The sequence below is a fragment of the Pelophylax lessonae genome (assembly GCF_965119305.1).
Source record: "Pelophylax lessonae genome assembly, chromosome: 5".
In the NCBI taxonomy this organism is placed as follows: Eukaryota; Metazoa; Chordata; class Amphibia; order Anura; family Ranidae; genus Pelophylax; species Pelophylax lessonae.
Genome location: NC_138772.1, coordinates 416726450 through 416750233, shown reverse-complemented (window position 1 = coordinate 416750233; position 23784 = coordinate 416726450). Strand labels below are relative to the sequence as shown.

The following is a 23784-nucleotide window of genomic DNA, read 5'->3' as shown; positions in this document are numbered from 1 at the left end:
CTCCTCAGCCACTTGTTAACTTCCCTAATCTCCCGCTGCCTCTCTGGTGTGGCTTGAGGTACAGGTAGCATTTCTGAAAATACTACCTTGGAAGTCCTACTCCTCAACTTAGCTCCTAAGTCCCTGAAATCGTTTTTTAGGACTTTCCATCTCCCTGTGCCTATGTCATTGGTACCCACGTGTACCCTGACAGCTGGGTCTTCCCCAGCCCCTCCCAGTAATCTATCCACCCGATCCGTGATGTGCCGAACCCAAGTGCCCGGTAAACAACAGATTGGCGCCCACGGTCTTTGTGACAGATTGCCCTGTCTTTCCATCTAATAATTGAGTCCCCTACCACCAGAACCTGTCTTTCTTTTCCCTTTATCCCGCCCTCACTGGAGGAGTTATTCCCCTGGCAGCTAGGGGCGTCGCTCTGCTCCAGCAATGCTGGTCCCTGACTGGTTTCCCCAACATCACGCAACAGGGCAAATTTATTGGGGTGCTCCAGCCCAGGACCAGCCTCCTTGCCTTGTTCCCTTCTACCCCTCCTAACGGTCACCTATCTACTCTGCTCTGATGCCTGCACACTTGTATCTCCGCCCTCCTCTGTGCAGGCCCCTGCCCACACCTGACGGGTACACTCCCAGCTCTCCTTCAGTATGGACATTCTTCTCAGTGTTGCCAGTTGCTTCCCTAGATTCAGGACCTGAGCTTCCAGGGAAGTAACGTGCTTACATTTTGTGCAGCTGTATTCGCCCTCGATCACATGATCGAGGAATGTATACAGAAAGGGGTAATGGTCTGGTTCCCACCAAAGCACTCCTCCATCCCAAAATATATATCAACACAAAAAGAATTGGCCCGTGGGAGTTTGTATGAGGTATGTGCTCAGTGGCTGGAAATGATTATCATGCACAGTATATGAATAAAATAACGATTGATTTTATTACATAAAATGACAACATTTTCTCAATGGCACATAATATAGCTCAATGGCTCAAAATATACATGACATGTAACATGAATGATATAATATGATGTATTTTCACTTTAGGGTAGACAACTTGGTGTAACCTCTTGCTTTGAAAGTAACAAGAATGATGTAATCATGTAAAGATGACATCGCAGTAGAATATATATTGTTAACTGACGCGTTTCGGGAACAATCTCCCTTCTTCAGAGATCAATATATTCAAGGTGTCTCGATAAGAAGACAATGTTGTTACAGGGTGCAGTAGAGATGAAATAAAAATGAAAAAGGTTCAAAAAATGATAAGAGCTAAGGGAGTACTGTATACTCACAGATCAAACAAGCTCAAATGGCAAAAGTGGACTCCTATATGGCAGCGGTGCGTCACGTCTAACCCGGGAGCTGAAGGGTCCCAGAGTGCCGGCAAACAGAGAGGGGGTCCCATGGCAGGCAAGTGTGTGTGTATGAAAGAGAACCTTCCAAACCTGCTGTATAATAAATATCAAAGTAGTGAAAATGTGGCATATATGCTCACAATGGTAATAAGCTGGTATAATTTGTACCAGGTGGGAAGGGCTAGTGTAATAAAAACATGGGGTTTCCAAAAGGGCGTGGGAGACGTAAGAGAAGAAAGGTGGGAAAGGGGGGGGAGGGAGGAGGGAGGAAAAAGGGGGAAAAAGAAGGTGGGGGGGGAAGGAAAGAGGAAAGGAAAAAGAAGAGAAGGGAAAGCCCAAAAGCCAAGGGATGATAGAGAAAATGGAGAAGCAGTGTGTGGTGGAGGGTGATGTGAAGGGTGAAAAGAGTGAAATAGGGAGTAAGGGGGCGTGGTCTGGACATGGCCGGCTGAGGACATCTTTCTGCTGAGCTCCGTGCCTATCCTCCCCAGCCCGACTATACTCTGTCTTGGCGGTAAGATATGAGGACGGCCAAGAAGAGGAAGACCAAGGGTACCTCTGGCGGTGCAGGGACATCGAGTAAGCCGCGTCCCTCTGGGGAGATTCAACGCTTTTTCACGGCTTCCCAGCCTTCTTCTCCTGCGGGCAATATGGCGGCGGTGGAGAGCCCCGGGCCTTCTGGCGGGAACGAGCAGGCAGCCTCTCCTGCGTCCTCCTCGGACACAGTACTGACTACTCCGGCGGCCTTCCGCCCGCTGCCGACCGGAATCACCCCGTCGGTGGGCATGGACGAGGAATTGCGGAGCATCCTGAGATCTCTGCCAAGCACCCGGGACATTGAAACTATCGTAGGCCGCCTGGAGGCCGCACACCGGCGTGAAGTGCAGCAGGTGCGGAATGAGGTGAAGCAAGTGGCAGACAGGGTGTCCTCCGGGGAAGCAGCACTGTCCGCTATGGATGCTCGCCTGCTGGCTGTGGAGCGGACCCAGGCTGCGCACAGGGACACAACCATGGCCATGCAACTCCACATGGAAGACATGGAGGACCGCAGTAGGAGGAACAATGTTCGCCTTAAGGGAATCCCTGAGGCTACTGGCCTGGAAGACTTGGCGGCCTCTGTGACAGTGATCCTTGGCGTTCTGCTGGGAGACTCCCTCCCCCCTAACCTGGAGTTTGACCGGATCCACCGGGCCTTGGGACCTCGGTCGCCGAACCCGGACCGTCCGAGGGACGTTGTGTGCCGCTTCCACCGCTATTCGCACCGGGAATTGGTGATACGTAAGGCATGGGATGCCCGCACAGTGGACTTTGACGGTGCACAGATTCGGATCCTTCCGGATCTCTCCAGGGCCACGTTATACCGCCGGGCACTGCTTCGCCCTGTCCTGGATTTGGCTCACAGGAAGGGAGCCACCTACCGCTGGGGATACCCTTTGGCGCTGACTGTCAGGAAGACCAACTCCTCGTTTACCTTAAGATCCCCTTCAGACTTGCCGGCCCTATTTGCCTATTTGGGGGTGCAGCCGGTGCAGGTCCCGGACTGGTTGGTACTCCTCCCGCGCCCCTCGGACCGCCGGGGCAGGCTTTCCGCCGGCAGAGATGCACCTCTCGCTCCTCGACCACAGCGCCCGCAGCAGCGGCAACGTTCGAGTATTTCGGAGGCTCCCAGGGAGGACTGAACAGCACCGTTTGAGGTACCGTGAGTTTTGTGGGTGCTTGGCCCCCCTGACCTTGTCCCTGCCCCCTCCATTCCCCCCACTTACTGTCAGTGCCCGGCCTGCCGCGATTGCCCGCTGGCACCGTCGGCTGGTTTCTACCCTATATGCCCGTATAGACTGCCTTGCTTGGATGCTCCCCTCGCCCCCGCCCCCTCGAAGCCTTCCTTGCCCTGGACTTGCGGAACCCTCCCTGCTCTGTGACATTCCGGAGGAGAGTTGCTGAGGAGACTCCGAGGATCTTTAATCCCGCCGACTGGACTGCCTTGTTGTTGCCCATCCTGGCCCACCTGATGACCCTGGGATCCCTGGCTGGGGACTCCTGAGGGGGGGTTCCCCTGGGGCCCTGGGTCCGGGTCCCCCTCACATGATCCGTGAGCTGACGTTGATGGACGGGAGGGGGGAAGCGGGTGGGGAGCTGGGTGTTGGGGTGGATTCCGGGGTCTGTTCGGCAGCTGCACGATGCCGCAATTTGCTCAGGGTAGGTGACGTGGACGGTGGGGGGGGGGGGCATGGACTCCTGCTCCCACCAGGATGGACAGGATGGGGTGTTCGGCGGGCGGGGGTGGCGGGCACTGCCGGGAGATGGGTCTATATTTTTCTGTGGATTGGGGGGGATGTTACTGCTGTTTTCCAGGGAATGCCACGGACCTCTCGTTGGGGGATTTGTGCCTTACCGTTTCATGGGGGGTGATCCGAGTGGCCACACGGTTTAGAATACGTGGGGTGGCGGGCGGGATGGGGATTGGGGTCCAACCCTGCCCACAGGGACGACCCTTTCGATGGCGGTACTGTATCGGCTTGCCCACTGGGCCTTGGCTGCTCGGATCCCCCCCCCCCCCCCAACGGGGTACTGTTGAAAATTTAATTTAGAGTTTAAGTTTTGTTTATTCATTACTGTTCTTGATGTTTAACTGTGTGGAGTGGCCCGTTGGGTCCCCTCTTCTCATGGCCTTCTCCCGGTGCCTCTCCGCTCTTTCCTTTCTTACCCTCCCGGTCTCGATGGGCCTCCTTCCCTATGGGGCCAGATCGGTGTTCTCCTTGATGCCCTTTTGGCTGTCTTGCCGCCTCTTTCTCCTTCTTCACATTACCCTCACCTGGGGTCGGGCTGGGTGGGGGGCCGGAGGCTGCGGCTCGAGCTGTGCCTGATCTACCCACTTCCCCACGTAGGCCTGCGCTTGAGTGCCCTTACGGGCCTCCAAGTGCCTGGTGGCTTAGCTGCCTTTAGCTAGTGCGGGGTGGTCTTTACCCCGACTCTCTTCTCTTTTCGTCTACCTTTCCTTCTAGTTTCTGCCTTCTCCTTTTTCCTTTTACTGGTCCACGCTTCCTTTCCCCTTCTCTCCTGCTTCTCTCCCGTCTCCCTACCTGTTGTCTGGTCCTCCTCTTCCTTACGCCCCCCCCTTGTTATTGTTCCCCCCTTCCCTCACCCCTCGACATGGACGAGCTCACAGTGGTCTCCCTTAATGCCAAGGGGCTCAATGTCTCGGAGAAGCGCAAGGTCCTTCTTAACGACCTACATCGCCGGCGGGCTGATGTCGCGTTTCTCCATTTTCGATCGGACCACCTCCGGAGACTGACTAATCGGTACTACCCCACTTTTTATCACTCCACACATGCTGCTGCCAAGTCACGGGGGGTGTCCATCCTTGTGGCTGCCAGGGTGCCCTGGACCTGCCGGGATTCCCTGCTGGACCCCAATGGTCGTTACGTGTTTTTACGAGGTACCATTGGGGAGACTGTGGTGACGCTCGCGAGCGTCTATGCTCCGAATGACGGCCAGGACGTGTTCATCGCCCGAGTCCTTAAGCGGCTGGCCTCCTTTCAGATGGGCCAATTGATATTGGGCGGCGACTTTAATGTCCCGCTATCCCCGGTGTTGGATACTTCTTCGGGCAGCTCTTCAGTGACCCACGCAGCCCGGAAACAGATTCTTCGTGCTTTTCACGATGCACAGCTCATCGACGTGTGTAGAATGCAGCACAATGGGGAGCGGGACTACTCCTTCTTCTCGCCACCCCACAGATTATACTCCAGAATAGATTACTTTCTGATCCCGCACAGTCAGCTGCATGCGGTGCTGAAATCTACGATCGATACAATGACTTTCTCCGATCACGCGCCGATTTCACTTGTGTACAAACTAGCCGAGGGGGCACGGGGAAGGACACAATTCTGGCGTCTGAGCGATTCCCTCCTTAACAACGAGGAAGTCCGGACGGATGTCCTGAAGGAACTTACAGAGTTCTTTTGAACTAACACCACGGATGACTGCGACAGGGGGACCATATGGTAGGCCCATAAAGCGGTCATTCGTGGGGTGTTTATGAAACATGGGGCTCGGCTCAAGAAGCAGAGATCTCAACAGCTGCAGCGACACTTGGAGGCGATCCACCAGTTGGAAACCTCCCATAAGAAAAACTTGGACCAGTCGGTAGAACAGGAATTGTTCGCTCTTCGCCGTCAAGTACAGGACCTTATGTTTTCCAAGGCCAAGGTGGACCTACAGAGGGCCCGACACGCCTTTTATATGAAAGGGGAACAAGTGCGGGAGGCTGCTGGCGGCCTCGGTAAAGGCGCAGAGGCTTGTCAACTATGTACCCCGTATTACGTCCCCTTCAGGGGGCTCGGCTACATTACCCGAATAGATCACAGGCGAATTCCGGAGCTTCTATGACTCCTTATACAACCTCCCCGACCACGGGGGTGCTTCGCTCGCCGTGGAGGAATACCTGGCCTCGGTGGACCTCCCGTCCCTGGGAGCTGAGGCCAGGGAGGAGCTGGAGGCCCCCATTACCCTGCTGGAGCTTCAGGCGGAGGTGGGAGCTCTGCAGGCGGGGAAGGCCCCGGGTCCTGACGGCTTCACCCTGCCTTACTATTCCACCTACATGGACGTGCTCGGACCTCACTTAGTGGCGTGGCTCAACTTGCTGGGCAAGGGGCAGTCGTCTTTTCCACCGGACACGCTTCGGGCTCACATATCGGTCCTTCCCAAGGACGGAAAGGACCCTTCCAGCTGCGGCAGCTACAGGCCTATATCCTTGCTGAACATAGACCTGAAGGTGTTCACGAAGATTTTGGCCAATCGCCTCAGCCATCATATGCCGCACTTGGTCCACTTGGATCAGGTGGGCTTCATTCCCTCTCGGGAAGCGAGGGACAATACCTCTAAGGTCCTGAACCTTATCCACGTGGCCCAGTCGACGAAAACACCCTGTGTACTACTCAACACGGATGCGGAGAAAGCATTTGACCGCGTCAGCTGGCGGTTCATGCTTTCTACGTTGAGGGCAATGGGCTTCGGGGACACGTTGATGTCCTGGATAGGGCATATTTACTCTTGCCCATCGGCCCAAGTGAAGTGTAACGGGGTGCTTTCTACCCCTTTTCACATCTCTAATGGTACCCGGCAGGGGTGCCCCCTCTCCCCGTTGCTATTCACGCTTTCTCTGGAGCCGTTTCTGGGCAGAGTATGGGCCAACCCCGACATCTCGGGAATTAAGGTTGGGGACCTGGAGTGCAAGGTGTCGGCCTACGCCGACGACATACTCTTTTCCATCACGAACCCGGCGATCTCGGCACCTAACCTGATGAAGGAACTGGAACGGTACGGCCTGTGTTCTAACTTGAAAGTGAACTTTCATAAGTCCGAGGCTCTGGGGGTGGGTGTCCCAGCCCCCCTCTTGGCGCACTTGTCCTCAACGTTGCCTTTCAAATGGACTCAGGGAGCTCTGACGTACCTCGGGACCCAGATCCCCTCGGATCTATCCAAAATATATGAATTGAACTTCCCTCCCCTCCTGACCCATATTCGTGGCCTGCTACAGACTTGGAATACCGGACTGCATTCATGGTTCGGACGGTGCAACCTAATTAAGATGTCGATCCTCCCTAAGATCTTGTACCTGCTGCAGGCACTGCCTGTGAGGATACCGGCCTCCTTCTTTGCTCAAACCCACAGCACCTTCCTGAAGTTCATCTGGGCCCACGGGAGGCCTAGGCTATCTCGTGCCCACAAACGGTCAAGAGGGAAAAGAACCGCTCAAGTGAGGGGATAGTTCCAAACACATCCAACCCAGGTGCAGGCACGGATCCGCAGTCCTGATAGCAGCAAATGGAAGAGCACAAAAAGCCGCACAACCGGTTGAAGATGCAAAAAGTTAAAATCCAAATTTATTTTGCAGGCAAAAAGATAAAATCATCCAAGATGAAACCAAAACAGTCGGAGACATGGGGGGGGGAAAGGGGGAGCACGGCGGTTGACGCGTTTCACGGAGTCTTCCGCTTAGTCGTAACCATGCTGTACAATACAAGACACTGAAACGCGTCAACCGCCGTGCTCCCCCTTTTTCCCCCCCATGTCTCCGACTGTTTTGGTTTCATCTTGGATGATTTTATCTTTTTGCCTGCAAAATAAATTTGGATTTTAACTTTTTGCATCTTCAACCGGTTGTGCGGCTTTTTGTGCTCTTCCATTTGCTGCTATCTCGTGCCCAGTTGACTCTGCCGAAACACTCTGGGGGCCTGGCCCTCCCTGATGTAGCTAAATATCATCTAGCGGTCCACCTTGGCCGGCTGATTGACTGGTGGAGACACAGTACGGGTAAATTGTGGCTGCAATTGGAAAGGGGACAGACCGTCCCCTCCCTGGAGGGGTTGCCGTGGGTCAGAGGGGAACTACCACGGGGCCTCCGAGCGCACCCCACAATAGGCGTGACGATTGCAACCACTCGTCGAGCTTTGTCCCACCCCTCCATCTCCACACAGACGTCCCCGCTTTATCCGGTTCTGGGTAACCCAGAGTTTTCCCCGGGATTGGAGGAAACGGCATTCCGTGGACTGATGTCCAGGGGCATCTCTCAGGCCGTCCATTTCCTCAGGGGGTCTCGGTGGCCGACGATAGAGGAGCTGATGTCGAGTAGTGGCTCCTTTCGGCTGGGGTTCTGGCACGCTGCCCAGGTACACCACTACCTTCGCTCCTTGCCAGACCCCTCGTCTTTCTCCAGAGACCTCACTCTGTTTGAGGATTATTGCGTGGGGAGTGGGAGCCTGCCGGGCACGCTGTCTAAATCCTACGGCCTACTGCTCTCTCCGGGGGAGGACTATGTTCTGCCTGTTCTGGGCAAGTGGGAGCGGGATCTTCAGCTACATCTCACCCCGGCGCAACGCCTGAAAGTATATACCCTGGCTTTGAAGACTCCGACCTGCGCGAAATTGCAGGAGTTGAACTATAAAATTCTCACCCAGTGGTATAGGGTTCCCTCTCTCTTAAGCAAAATCTTCCCCGACACGCCGGACCTTTGTTGGAGGTGCCAGAGTGAAGTGGCACGATACTCCATATTTTCTGGTCCTGTCCTTGACTACGCCCCTTCTGGCGAGATGTCCGGGCCCTCTTGGGGGAACTATCGGACGGGGAAATCCCGGATACCCCGGAGTTCTTCCTGCTCCAGGTTTCCTCTATGCCGATCTCGAAATGCAAAAAATCTATTATCCCCCACGTTCTGAGCGCCGCGAAGGCTTGCATCCCGCTGCTTTGGAAGACGACTAGAGTACCGACTATTGGGGACTGTATGCGCAGGATGGAGGACATTAACAGAATGGAGGACCTCACCCTCACGAGGCAGCATCACAGGGAACGATACGATAAGATTTGGGGTTTCTGGAATATCTTCGTGCTCTCGGACAAGGGCAGGTCTCTGATGTGCGGTTGATCTCCACCCCGGGAGTACCCGTGGGTTTGTCCATGCGGGGAGTTTCCCCATCTGTTCCCCCCCCCCCCCCCCTGTCCCAATCCCTTCGCCATCCTTCTTTGTTGTCTCTGTACGTCACCCAGTCTGGGGCTCTGTTCTCACTTATCTTTCCCATCTTTAAGTTAAAATTGGGGAGCGACGGCCGGGAAAGGTTTTTCTTTCTCCATAATTCAGCTCTTCCACATGTCTGTATCGGTGCCTGGCTATCTGTGACTCCGGGTGGATGTGTCTGCACCTTCCCCGGCTCCGGGGATGGGTTCTATGACTATGCCAGGACCTTCATTGTTCTTCAATCGGATGTTATAGTTTGCTTCTCCTTTTGATGCTATGTATGCTACATATGTCTGTATAGTACATGTCACAGATTGTTTCTCGACTGTTGTTCCTTTTCTAAAAATAAAATATTTGAAATAGGGAGTAAGTGAAGTGTTAGCCTGGGGGATGTAAGTGTAAGGAAAGGATGAGGGCGTGAAGGGAAAAGTGGAAATATCCCAGTGACTGACCTGACAGGTTGCTCCGCGGCCGGCAGCAAAAAAGGGACCCTAACGTCATGCACGGGTAAAGGCAGACAGAGCTGAAGCGTCTGTGATCTTGTGAGGGAGAGGCACGCTGGAAGCGGACCTCCCCGTCCCGCAGAAATGACGGCACGCCGTAGCGCAAGTACGTCAGTGGAGGCCCTGACGCACAGCGCTAGAGGTGCGGCATGACGCCGATGTAACCGGTGGACCCACTCATCCCAATCAAGGGGGAGGGCGGGGACAGCAAGGGGGTGCGGACCCTCCCTATTGCGTACATCGCAGCTCCCGGGAAAAGACAAAGAACACCGACTGGCACAAGGGGCCACTCTGTCATAAAAATAACATGGATAAACTGTAGAAAGAATACTCTCTTGCGTCTCCCACACCCTTTTGGAAACCCCATGTTTTTATTACACTAGCCCTTCCCACCTGGTACAAATTATACCAGCTTATTACCATTGTGAGCATATATGCCACATTTTCACTACTTTGATATTTATTATACAACAGGTTTGGAAGGTTCTCTTTCATACACACACACTTGCCTGCCATGGGACCCCCTCTCTGTTTGCCGGCACTCTGGGACCCTTCAGCTCCCGGGTTAGACGTGACGCACCGCTGCCATACAGGAGTCCACTTTTGCCATTTGAGCTTGTTTAATCTGTGAGTATACAGTACTCCCTTAGCTCTTATCATTTTTTGAACCTTTTTCATTTTTATTTCATCTCTACTGCACCCTGTAACAACATTGTCTTCTTATCGAGACACCTTGAATATATTGATCTCTGAAGAAGGGAGATTGCTCCCGAAACGCGTCAGTTAACAATATATATTCTACTGCGATGTCATCTTATTACATCATTCTTGTTACTTTCAAAGCAAGAGGTTACACCAAGTTGTCTACCCTAAAGTGAAAATACATCATATTATATCATTCATGTTACATGTCATGTATATTTTGAGCCATTGAGCTATATTATGTGCCATTGAGAAAATGTTGTCATTTTATGTAATAAAATCAATCGTTATTTTATTCATATACTGTGCATGATAATCATTTCCAGCCACTGAGCACGTACCTCATACAAAAGTCCCGCGGGCCAATTCTTTTTGTGTTGAGGAATGTATACATGCCACAAGATGTACACCAAATCGCATCTTCACACCCGCCGGGCATTGTACCCACTAATCTGATGGGGATTCACTAATTTAAGTCTGTCCTGTGTGACTGTTTCCTAGCTTCCTAACTTTACTTAGGAAGGAATAGAGAACTGGCTCCAGGGTAGAGTGCAAAGGGTGGTGATTAATGGGGAGTACTCGGATTGGGTGGGTGTGGAAAGTGGGGTCCCCCAGGGTTCTGTCCTGGGGCCAATCCTGTTAAACTTGTTCATAAATTATCTAGAGGAGGGGATATCTAGTACAATCTCAGTATTTGCGGATGATACTAAACTAAGCATGCCAATATCGTCTATGCAGGATGTGGAAACCTTACAAGCGGACCTGAACAAAATAATGGGGTGGGCAACTACATGGCAGATGAGGTTTAATGTTGAAAAATGTAAAGTAATGCACTTGGGTGCCAGAAACCAGAAAGCAAGCTACTCAATAGGGGGGGGGACCTCTGGGTGAATCTAAGATGGAAAAGGACCTGGGGGTACTGGTAGACAACAGGCTTGGCAGTGGCATGCAATGCCAAGCCGCTGCAAGCAAAGCCAACAGAATACTGGGATGTATAAAAAAGGGGATTCACTCCAGAAATAAAGAGATTCTTCTTCCTCTCTACAAGCATCTGGTCCGGCCACATCTGGAGTATGCTGTCCAGTTCTGGGCACCGGTCCTCAGGAAGGATGTGCTGAAACTGGAAAGAGTCCAGAGAAGGGAAACAAAAATAATTAGGGGAATGGAGGACATCAGCTATGAGGAATTACTACTAGCACTGAACTTATTCTCTCTGGAGAAAAGACGATTAAGGGGGGATATGATATCAATGTACAAATACTGTACTGGCGACCCTAGCATAAGGAACAAACTATTCAGAGAAAGGGAATACAATAAGAGACGTGGCCACTCACTAAAACTAGAGGAAAGGCGGTTTAACCTTAAAGTACGTAGGGGGTTCTTCACTGTCAGAGCAGTAAGGATGTGGAATTCTCTTCCGCAAACAGTCGTATCAGCAGGGAGCATCGATAGTTTCAAAAAACTATTAGATAGGCACCTTAAAGACCACAACATACAGGGGTATACAATGTACGGTTAACAGCAAACACACACACATCATAGGTTGAAGTGGATGGACTGGTGTCTTTTTTCAACCTCACTAACTATGTAACTTTCTTACCCCTGGTACTCCGCGACACTCACTGACACTCACAGGCACTCACTGACACACTCACGCTAAGGTATTCCTCCCGGTCGCTAAGGTATTCCTCCCGGTCGCTAAGGTATTTTTTCCCCGGTCGCTAAGGTATTTTTTCCCCAGTTGCTAAGGTATTTTTCCCCGGACCATGGGAAACATACTTTCGTCCTGAAGGATGGACGGTCCTTTAAAATTTAACAGTTTATCTGTTGCAGTACTCAGTTTGTAGTCTATGGTCTGAAGTGCCCATGTGGTCTGCTCTATATAGGGAGGACAGTCCGGGCCATGCGCACAAGGTTTGGTGAACATTCGCTATATAGAGCAGAAAAAGGATAAACCTAGTGTGCCCTGGCACTTTAGTAAGGTGCATGGAGACAGTACGGAAGGTCTGAAGCTGTTTGGTATTAAGGCCATATCTATGTTTCTCCCTGAGGGGGAGAGGTTTTCACGGTTATGTAGGCAAGAGACCTTCTGGATCTTCACACTCAACTCCATGTCTCCAGGGGGATTAAATGATGAACTAGAGGTCAGTACCCTTGTCTGATAATTATTGTGTTCATATACCCCTAAATAATGATGATTAATATGTGGATCACATTTTTTTTTTTTTCAAGGATCTTTTAAATCATTTTTGAAAATTATTTTTAAAGTTTTTAATATGTTTTTAAAATGTTTTAATAAGCCTTTTGAAATGAATTCATTTATAATGATAATATATTACAATAATGTATTGTGACAATTGATTACATTTTGTCTGTAGGGTTGCTTTTCAGCCTCTTATTCCCCTTTCCATTGTAATTAAATTCCTCCTGGTATGGCCCCTTTAAGCAGAGAGGCATAGGTGGGGTCATCTCAAATTAAAGGCGGTTGGGGAATAGTGTGGGCGTGACCTGAGGAAGGAGACTCCACCTCCGAAACACGTTGTCATAGCAACCCATTAAGCATACTACGCTGTCCCATTCCTTACTTCCCTTCCACCTACAGTCTTCTGGCAGGGCCGCGGCACCCATGCGCAGTGGCGACTAGCCAGCTGATCCATGCGCAGGCACAGTGGGCTGTGAACGCCGGGGCCAAAGCGAGGAGGATTCGGGTTACCAGGCACTTCAGGAGCGGCGTCCGAGCTCCATAGCATCTGAAGGGGCCATCTGGGGGAGAGTGCCTGTTATCTTCTTCAAACATGTGAGTATATCTGCTAGAAATGTTGTTCTATGTTCAAATAAAACGTTATTATGCAAGGGCGGCTGTGCGCTGGTGTCTCCTTTTGTCATTTTCATACAGACTCATTGTCCGCCACCCAGTGTAAACAAGGAGAAGCTGCAACAACCTCACATTGGAAAAGTCTGCATTCAAAAAAGTCCACCAGCAAGCCTTGGAGTGTGCATCAGATCAGCGCATGAACTGGTGAAATATCACTTTTATGTGTATTCATTTAGCATCTTCTGATGCCTCTTTTGACTGCAAGGTTTTGCAGGCTGCTGTCTAAAATAGATATTTTGTTCTCTTTGAGGATTTTTTTTTTTTTTTTTGGGTGAGCTCCAGTTGTTCCTGGTTGATATCCATGTTACCTGGTTGGCTAAGTTTAGCCTTTTGAGGAAGTACGTTCTTTTTTGGCGTTTTTTTTTCCCACCCCTCATGAATATACTGCTTTGGGACATCCCAATGGATATGGAGCTGCGTCTGTCAATGCAAGTTGGAGAAAACTGTATTTTTGTTGTTACTGGAAAATCCTTTTCTCTGAAATCCATTGACAGATACAGCACCCGCCCCTCTACTTATGAGTGAAATGGGGTTTTTGTTTTCCTAACACTGCTTGCAATTAAACTGGAAGCTGTAGCTGAGTTTGTGGGGTTATGCCTGCAGGGACAGCCCCATAGGCATGGTAAAGCTTTTTTCTGCCTAGTGTCCTATTCCTGATGGGAGGAGTATAACCCAATGGTCTAAGAAGATATGGAGCTGCGTCTGTCAAAGGACTTTAGAGAAAAGGATTTTACAGTAAGTACAAAAATCCAGTTTTTCAGTTTTATAAAGCCCTCAAGTTTTTTAGGCAGTTAGTTTACTCACTTACTTCGTATGCAGCTTCTTTATCTTTTAAATCTTGGCTATGCTCCAGTTTAGGCCGGTGCCATGACCTCTGCCCCAGGTTTATTTTTTAGGGTGGGTCCTTTCTCTTTCAGCATCCTGTGGGGTCACTCTTGCATGCATTGGCCATAGCTGTGTCTTCCTACACTGTTTGCATCAATAGGAACATTGTTCCCCCCCCCCCCCCCTACTCCAAACTAACAGACTGACTGTGGACTGCACTGTCCACTGATAACTATTTCCCTGTAAAGACTTGAAATTCAGGGAAGCAGCACTGAAAGTTGTAAGCTGCAAGTGCTAAAGTACGCATTTTAACAAACCGTTTACTGAAGAATGTTCATGGTATTGTGCACAATGTGTTAAGCTAGAAACGCTGAGGGTTTAATACTACTTTAAAAGGTATCGTCAACCTGTAGTGGGAATACAGTAGTGTATAGGTTTTCATTAGACTAATTGGTGTCGTTGCAGTGAATGTGCAGGGACCGATAGGTTGGGGTTTGCAGTGCAGGGCAAGGCTGTTTATTTTGAGTTTGGAATAATGTTTTATGTGCATGCAGCACACATGGTAACAGACATGTAGGCGTGAATGGACCCACAGAGTTTCACTTTGTTCTTCACATTCAAATAAAATGCAAGCATGTGAACAATCGAAATCAGTCACATAGGAAAGAATGGGATTCCTACTTGACATTTTTTATTTAGACAGGTTTTAGGTTGCACAGGACATCCAAAAGAACTATACACAGAAATTACAGGGATTAGTAACTCTATGACAAATACAAAGCATGTATGCACTGAATAAAGAAGAAAAGCAGTATACATTGAGTGCAAGTCATAAATCACCTGTGCAACTCCTTACAACCAAATTTTGCGTAGCTCAATGAAGATGGGCATAAGACAAAGGAGAAATGCAAGGATGACGAAGAGTCTACAGTATATAAAATAAGAGAGTAAATGATGGATAGAGAGTGACTTATGGGATGTTGGTCGGAACAAAGCTTTTCAAGAGGTGTCAGTGGTCTCTAAAATTCTGAAAGAGAGGGTAGAGTGCGAAGTAAATTACATAGTTGTGAGGCCATCCAGGTATCCAACTGGAAAGGGTCTGTGGGGCTTGACATTCATATTTATGCAGCAAAATTCAATGGTTTTGCAATAGTATTTCTTTAGTGGTATGTAATCCCTGCTGCTTTGATTTTTCTTTTTAAGAATTCAAAACAAGCTGGATAAAAATGGATTAGCTGGAGAATTCATCAAAGCCCTGGAGCAACTATCTAATCCTGCTTTGATATTACAGGTAAGTTTTTGGGCATCTTAAACTGATTGGCTTAATTATAGGAATGCATGCAGATTGCCTTTTTGGATGGAGTTCTCTCCAAATTACAGAGTGTTTAAGGGTTATCACTGTAGCTGTAAATTTATATAATGACTACAGCTACCAGTGCATTGAGGTCTGATTAACTATGGGCTGAGTGAAGCCCAACGCTGCATCTTTCATTCTGGTGTCATCACAGGTAAATGCGTCCTTTATTCTGTTACTGAAGGATCTGCATTTCCAGTGCCAACTGTTGGGAACTCCAACTGCAAACTAATAATACCACTGCCACAACAAAAGCACTTTATCTTTTTATAACTCTGTCCCATTATTCTCCTTAACACTAAATAGTGTCCACTGCCAGCATGTTTGGACCCAATGACTTATGGGGGACTTCAAAGCAGCAGGATAACATTTTGCTCCCCATGCATATGTTGCGATTTGGAATTAATTTCAACATTGCAATAATTTTTTAATACAATTTGGCCCTGCCTTGCTGCATATTTATGCTTTTATCTAATTCAAATTTGCTGTCAATAAAATAGCACATTTTCTATTAAACTGCAGTTAACACTGCTCTATTTTAGGTCTTCAAACAGGCCTCCCTTTTATCATTTAATTTATTTTCCTTGTATTTTATCTACACACAATTTCATACACATTGGCAACACAAAATATGGCAACGCAAATAACTATTTGGTTCTATTTACATTAAGGACTGGAGAGATGAAGTTTTCATTGAACTGTCTAAAGAAAAACAAGAAAAAGGGAAAATTAAGGAGTTGTATAAGGAGATGCAATCAAATTTGTGCAACACGAAGGACCACTTCTTTGGATCATTCAGGATTAAGTTTGCAGAGGTATGTGATTTGTGTTACAATTAATAGTTATTTAATTGGTGTACATGGAGCCATTGCTAGACTCAGTAATTATTTGCCTAGGGGATGGGGAGAATAATGGCTTTGCCAAAGGGAGAGGTCCTGGAGCACCGTCATGGAAATCTCACCTTCAGGGTCCCTGGGAAAACGGCTTGTTATTCATTTGCAACAATCATTCAAATGCAAGTGTCTATTTTAAAGCGGTGTTCTGGCTTCGAAAACAACTTTGCACCATCCGCTTGCTTTTTTTTTTTACCTGAAAAAGAATTGGATAGTTAAACATTTTTTTTTATTTTCTTACCTTGTTTTTAAAGAAAATATACTTACCTTCCTTCCTCTTCCTCCCTCTGCGGCCGCGGCCCGTGCCATCTCTTCCTGCTTGCATTGACTCCTTGGAGATGAGCGTCATCACTCCCAGGAGTCAATGCGCCTGCACAGGCCCTGCTCGTCACTTTCCGTGCAGGCGCATCATTTCCTACTAAACAGTTTCTGGGAATGCCCAGAAGCTGTGCAGGGATGACGCGCCTGCACCGGAAGTGACGAGCAGGGTATTCTGGGACTCCGACGTCACCGAATAGGACACCGAAGAGGACACTCTGGATTCAGCTTTCCACACCTGAGATGGCAGCGCTGGACAAGACATTTTCAAGGTAAGTATTTCTTCTAAAAGGTAAGTGAAACAGGGGACAGTTCAGAGGCAATCGTTGCTGAAATGCGCTAGCCCTGACTTTCCCGGGGGTATTTTTAGCTAAAAAGGTTTTTCAGAGTGGAACTCCACTTTAAAAACTTTGTATTTTGTTATGGTTTATCTTTTTATTACCTAAAATTCTTAGGCCTCATGTACACTACAGCTGCTACATGGACGTTTAGGAGCAGTTGGTCGTTGTTTCAGCAGCCCCTGAGCTCTCCTCAATGTTATCTTATGTGTACATGTATACTCAGTCTGTTATAGTAGTTTGGAGGTAGTTGAGGTTACTGAAATTTTTTTGAAAGCAGAAAATTGCGTTCAGGACTGTAGTGTACCAGCATTTCAAACACCAAATGCTTGTAAACGTGGTAACCAGTGTATGCGTTTAAAAGGGCTTTTAGTTTCAATAGATTTTTATTGATTTAAACAAAAAACAGAAGCTTCAAAACAAGCAGTTTACATACAGTGCCTCCATTACAACGAAGAAAATGTACATAGCAATGTCAAAAATGCAGATATGAGGCATACAGTACAGCTATCAGTACACGTTCACATGGAGCTTAAGTAAAGGTGTTAAAACACTTGCCCAATGAAACGGAGGACCTCTCCACCCCTGGCACCCCGATGGGAACAACCTGTGACACAGGGGGGGGTGTCCACCTTGGAGTACAAATAAACAGTAAATAGATCGCCTACTAAAGTGAACTTGCCGAAAAAACTGCCAATGGTGAGGGGCAAAGGCGTTGGTGAGCGTGGGGGAGGATGGGGAAGACACGAAAGGGGGGTGGGGTGTACATAAAGCGGGTTAAGAAGTTGGGGAGGTAGTGGATGGGGCAGGGTCATGAAATCCACCTTATGTTACATCAATCAATATTTCATTAGATGTTAACTGTGCATTTAGGGTGCTGGAGCCAAATATCCCATTTCCTGTGGAATGCTTTGGTGTTCAGGTAAATGCGGGAAAGAATACGTTCCATATCACACTGTTGGTTCAAGGTGTCAATGGTGTCCCCTATCAAGGGGGCTGTGGTGGACTTCCACAGTCTAGTGATGGTGAGTTTGGCTGCTAAGAGAAGATGAATCACCACTTGCCTGGAGGCAGGCCGTAATTCCTGTATACGGATGTGTAAGAGAGCTAACTCCGGTTCAGGGGACACCTGCCAGTCACACAATTCAGATATCAGGCAGAAAATTTTATTCCAGAATGACCTAAGAGACAGGCAGGCCCACATAGTGTGAAACAGGGTACCACACTCCCCACATTCCCTCCAACACGCGAGCGAGTGGGAAGGGTAGATTTTGGAAAGCCGATATGGCGTTAGATACCATTGATGGGTTAGTTTAACATGCTGTTCCCAGTGTGTAACGCATTTAGTGGCCGAGTACGTGAATGAGAAGGCCTTCAACCAGTAGGAGTTAGGAAATGCTTTCTGTAGGGTCTGTTCCCATTTGATCATGGTGTGTGTTTTGGAGAAATGATCTGGTTGAGTGAGTGTTTTGTAAAAAAGGGTTATGCCCTTGGAGGAGCCAGGAAGATCCTGAAGGTATTCATGAATGTAAGTAGGCAGTGTAACAAAGTGTGGTATGGGTTCTGAGCGTAAATAGGATCTTATTTGGAGATAAGTGTGAAAGGTCTTCAACGGGAGGTTAAATTTTTTCACTAGGTCCGTGTATGTAGAAAGTGATGTGCCTTGAAAAAGGTCTCTTACGTATCTCGGTTGGGCATCCTTAGGCAGCCACAATGTGAGATCCAGGTTGGGAATGAGATAGGCTAAAGCTTTCAGCGGGAGCATAATTTTTTGGCCACCGTCCGTAGGCGATAGGGTAAGAGGAAGTTCTTTCCATAATCGGACCGAACAAAGGATCGAAGGGATCGTGGATTGTGGGGGTTTGGCACCTATTCGAGTAGCAAGTAATAGCAGTTGGAGGCTCTTATGTGGCATTAAATCGCCTTCCATCTGCGACCAGGATTTGTTGGAGGAGGGAGTCCACCAGTACTTGAGTTGGTCGAGAACACATGCTTTATAATATGAGTAAAGGTTGGGGACTCCCATCCCCCCTAGGGACCTGTGCCTGGACATAATAGACAGCGAGCATCTCGAGGGTTTGCGGTCCCAGATAAATTTGGTAACCATACTTTGGAGGGCTGTAAAGAAAGAGCGTGGGAGGGGAATTATCAGTGTGCGAAGGAAGTACAGAATTTTAGGCAGGACTATCATCTTAAATGTGGCTATTCTACCCATGACGGATAGTTCCTGTGTTTTAAGGGACGCCAGAGTACGTGGTAAAGAGTCCAGTAAGGGTTTAAAATTGTAGGCATAAAGTCTGGAGGGATTTGGGGTGAGCTGGATACCCAGGAAACCTAAGGAGTCTGTGACCCAAGTGAAGGGTAGATCATGAGATAGTAACTGACGTAGGGCCGGGGGTAAGTGTAAAGCAAGTATTTGGGATTTGCTAGCATTCAGTTTATAATAGGAGACTGCACTAAATTCATTTAATAAATCATACACTGCAGGGAGAGATTTGGCTGGATTGGTCAAAATGAGCAAAACATCGTCCGCGAACAGACTTATCTTGTGCTCAGAACGAGCAATCTTGGGGCCTGAGATAAAAGGGGAGTCACGGATTCTTTGAGCTAGGGGTTCCATAAGTAGTGTAAAAATGATGGGCGAAAGGGGGCAGCCTTGTCTGGTTCCATTGGTAATGTGCAGGGGTTCGGACTTAATTCCCGAAGTAAGGACTACCGCAGAGGGATTAGAATAGAGGGATAAAATGGCAGATCGCAACCAATTATGAATGCCTAACTTGTCGAGGACTTGTTGTAGATAGCCCCAGTGGACCCTGTCAAACGCCTTCTCCGCGTCCAAGGACAGGAGCAGAGAAGGCGTTTGAGGGGTCCCCAGGTGGGATATTAGGTCAATAAGACGTCGAGTGGCATCAGGGGCCTGACGGCCAGGGAAAAATCCCACCTGATCTGGGTGTATCAGGAGAGGAAGTACCCTCTGTAACCTTAGAGCTAATATCTTGGCATAAATTTTTATATCTACATTTAGGAGTGATATAGGTCTATAATTTGCAGGCAGAGAAGGATCCTTATTCGGTTTTGGAATGGTAACTATTACAGCACGTAACATATCAGGAGGAAAGGAAGCAGTGGAGGAGGCAAGAGATAAGACGTCCCGTAATCGAGGGGCAATCTCTGGAGCAAAGCATTTATAATAGTCGTTGGAAAAAACGTCTTCTCCAGGTGATTTATTGTTAGGGAGTTTAGCAATAACGGAGCAGATTTCATGTGAGGTAATGGGTTGTGATATAGATTGGAGCAGCTCCTGAGAGAGGGCAGGCAATTTTGTTTTGGAGAGAAATTCGGCAATGCCCTCCGGAGTAGGTTGGGGTGTTGAATTGTCAGAGTGGAGGTCATACAGTTTCTGGTAATAAGACGCGAATGCGTCTGCTATGTTTTTGGGGTTGGTCAGGAGGTCAGCTGTAGTCGGATAGGTCAAGGATAGAGTTTTCTGTTTAAGTCGCTTGGATTTGACCCTCCGAGCCAACGAAGCCCCTGCTCTGTTATTAAGTGCATAGAATTGAGCCTTCATGTACTTAAGGTGATTTTCATATTTGTACAGGAGGAGAGACCTTAGTTTCTGTCTTTCAGAAACGATAAGTTGTGTAAGACCGGGGGAGGGATTGAGTTTATTTTCTTGCTCTTTGAGATTGATGGACTTCAGCAAGTCCTCAACTTGTTTCCTCCTCTGCTTCCGTAAATAAGAAGACATTTTGATCAACACACCTCGCATGTATGCCTTATATATGCTCCATAAAGTGAACCTGTTAACATCAGGGCCATCGTTCCATTCAAAGAAATCGTTATGTTCTTGCAGTATCGATTGGCGCAGCTTCTCATCCGCCAGCAACTCAGAGTTCAGTCTCCACACCGGGGGAGGGGAGTTGCGCAACTTGTCATCGAACTCCAGAACTAGCGGTGCGTGGTCAGACCAAGAAATTGTGCCAATGCGAGCATTAGTCACACTCTGCAAGGATCCCTTCGTAGTGAGAAAGAGGTCTATGCGTGAGTATGAGGAATGGGGTGCGGACATAAAGGTATAATCCCTTTCAGAGCCATTAAAACAGCGCCAGACATCATATAAATCATGAGACTGCAGTAAAGACACAATAGATTGTGTTGGCCTCCTGGTTTGTGAGGTGGAGTCCATGGCAGGGTCCAGGACCGTATTGAAATCCCCTCCAATCAAGAGGGTGCCTTGCAACATTTTCATCGCCACAGAGAGCAGCGGGGACAAAAACTTCCTTTGCTGTGTATTTGGGGCATAGAGGTTAAGTAGGGTAAATACAGTGTTGTTCAGTTGGCATATCAGCACAATAAACCTTCCTTCAGGATCAGCAATAGAGTCAATATACTTAAATGCTACTGAGTCTCTGACAGCTATAAAAACACCACACTTCTTTTTCGGAGCATTGGCCAAATAGACGTGGGGGAAATGGGGGAGAGACACTATAGGACACTTATGGGCTGCAAAGTGGGATTCCTGGACAAAAAGAACGTCAGCTTTTTGAAGTTTGGCTTCTCTAATCAATGCCGATCTCTTATAAGGACTATTGAGCCCTTTCGTGTTCAACGAGAGAACTTTCAGAGTCATGGTGACATGGTAGGATATGTATGATTAGTGAGGGACCTACCAAGAATAGGTCTCACTATGTGTGGTGACCAGTACCTTACTAAAAGATTTTGTAGACAGGAAGGCACCAGGGTGGCGTGCAGCCAGATGGATGAGGTGCAGGAGGGATATCCGGATCCAGCAGATACTTGGGGCATCAGGGCACACCAGGGATGATGTGGATGTAGGCTGGTGGTGGGTAGGTTTGCAGAGGCTGTAAGAAAAAGGGGGGACGACAAGACAGACAACACAAAGATAAGAAAGGCCTGACTAAAAAAGCAGGCTTGATGGGCAGCCAAAAAAGCCACTGCGACTGAGGGGGGTCTACAAACGCTCAGCAACATGCTGAGCTGTCACAGAGTATTTGTAGAACGCACCAGGGAGGAAAAAAGTCTGGTGTCAATGCAGTGAAAAAGAAAAAAACCTTCAAGAGCAAAAAATAAAAAGTAAAACAGCAAAAATAGCAAACGGTGAAGCTCACGGCATTCCTCCAGATAGTTGGAAAATCTGACTCGTGCAGGAAGAAGAGGACTGTAGAGAATCATGTCCATTCATTCTGCAGGCGTTCCAATGGAGGGACAGTAGGTACCGGGGTCTCGTCAGGTAGAAGGTGCCACTGCTTGAAAAGCTGTATTCCTTTCTCCACACTGTAGATAGGGTATGTCTTGCCATTCCAGGTGACCAGCAGCTTCGTGGGGAAGCCCCACTTGTAGATCACTTTATTATTACGAAGCATCTTAGTGAGGGGTGCTAGCTTCTTACGGTTAAGTGCGGTTTGCTGCGAGATATCTGTATAGAGGGAGATGCCCATGAATTCCTCGGGCACTGCTGGGCTCTGCTTTGCTGCCAACATAACACGCTCCTTCACATGGTAGTAATGGATGCGGGCCAAGGTGTCCCTAGGAGTTGTGTCAGGAAGAAACTTAGGCTTCGGAATTCGGTGGGCCCTGTCCACGCACAGCTCAATGTCGCTCAGGGCGGGAAGGAGTGCCTTCATCAAGCGTTGCACATAGCGGGTCAGCTCACTGTGAGGGACAGTTTCAGGGATCCCCCGAAACTTAATGTTATTCCGACGTGAGCGATCTTCTAAGTCGGCAATTTTAGTTTGAAGTCGCTGAACTTCTGTCTCCTGGTCAGTGTAGGCATCTACAAGGTCGTTGTGCGCGTTGTAGAGGTCCGCCATCTTAGTCTCTAAATGATGAATTCTATGTTCATTGGTCTGTACATTGCCTTTAATTTCATGAAACATGTCATCAAAGTCCGCATGGAGTGTGCTCCTGAAGGACAGAAGCATCCGCTTCATAGTCGCTTCGGATATGGGCTGGTCTGAGGCAGGGAACGAGTCAATAGAGAGGTCTGGGGATCTATGAGGCCTCTGGGCCTTGTCTGAGGTGCGCTGCGTGAAGGGGGAAGTATCCCCACTATTGCGGCGTTGCTTCGATTTAGCAGGGCTGGACGTTGTGGGAGAGGAGGGTGGAGAGCTTTCCTCCAGCGTCCCCATGTCTGCTATGTCCTCCATAAGGGGATCACCTCCACCGCTGTATCGCTGATGCCCGGGAGCTGCGCCGGGCCCGGCGCCATTTTGCTTACCCCGAGCCGGCGCCGCCGGGAAGAAGTCGGTCAGCCGTTGTGGCGGTTTCGTCGCCTTTCTGCGCTTGGACATCGTAGCCCGGTAGTGTAGGGAGTCTCCACAGCCGTTCACTGTATTCGTAGTGGAAGTCGTCAGCCGCTGTGAGTTGCTTTGGTCTGGTGGATGCCGGAGCACTCAGTTCATGCGGCCATCACGCTCGCCGGCCGGACACGCCCCCTTAAAAGGGCTTTTAAAGGGGAAAACATTTCTGATTTTTTTTTTAAATATAAAAGTGTAAAAAAAAAAACACACATTTCACCACATGCTGTAGCCTGCATCAATGGATGAGTTCAGTAGCAAAGAACTCTAGTCCTCTCACGCAACTTTCAACGTCTACAGAGTCGTAGAGCCGCAACATCACAAGCATTTCCTCACACATCCTCACGATGGGATCCATAGTGAAAACACAAAAAATAAGACCACTATCTTCAAGCACATTGCTCTCGCTTCTCTCACAGAATGGCTGAAATAGTTAATAATTTACTTTTTTAAGCTCTGTGGGCATTTGGGAGGGTCTTCTGAGGTTATCTTTAAAAAACGCTTCTAACCTCAAATGCTTATAATTGCTGCTAGACTTTTCACTGTCCGTTTCCAGCTGTCATTTTCCAGCTTTCGTAAGAGGTTTCCAATTGTCCTTTATACATGAGCCTTTAACCACTACAGCCCTGGAAGCTTTTACCCCCTTAATGACTAGGCCTTTTTCTCTTTCATCCACCGACGGATGTAGTTGCTGCTTTAAATCATAGACTGATGGGTAATAAGCCCCTCCCACTAGGAGTAACCAGGTAGGGCCAAAGGCTTTGACACATGCTGGGGGGCGGGGTCCCTGGGTTATTAC

The 23784-nt window shown here is 48.6% G+C and overlaps 1 protein-coding gene across 1 annotated transcript in view; it reads left to right on the top strand.

The window, feature by feature from the left end:
• PRKDC (protein kinase, DNA-activated, catalytic subunit) overlaps positions 1-23784 on the top strand; it is a 1165045-nt gene that overhangs the window by 985227 nt on the left and 156034 nt on the right. The window contains exons 75-76 of the mRNA XM_082258689.1: positions 14969-15056; positions 15791-15934. Coding sequence (XP_082114815.1) covers positions 14969-15056; positions 15791-15934 — 232 coding nt within the window. The remainder of the gene's footprint in view (positions 1-14968; positions 15057-15790; positions 15935-23784) is intronic.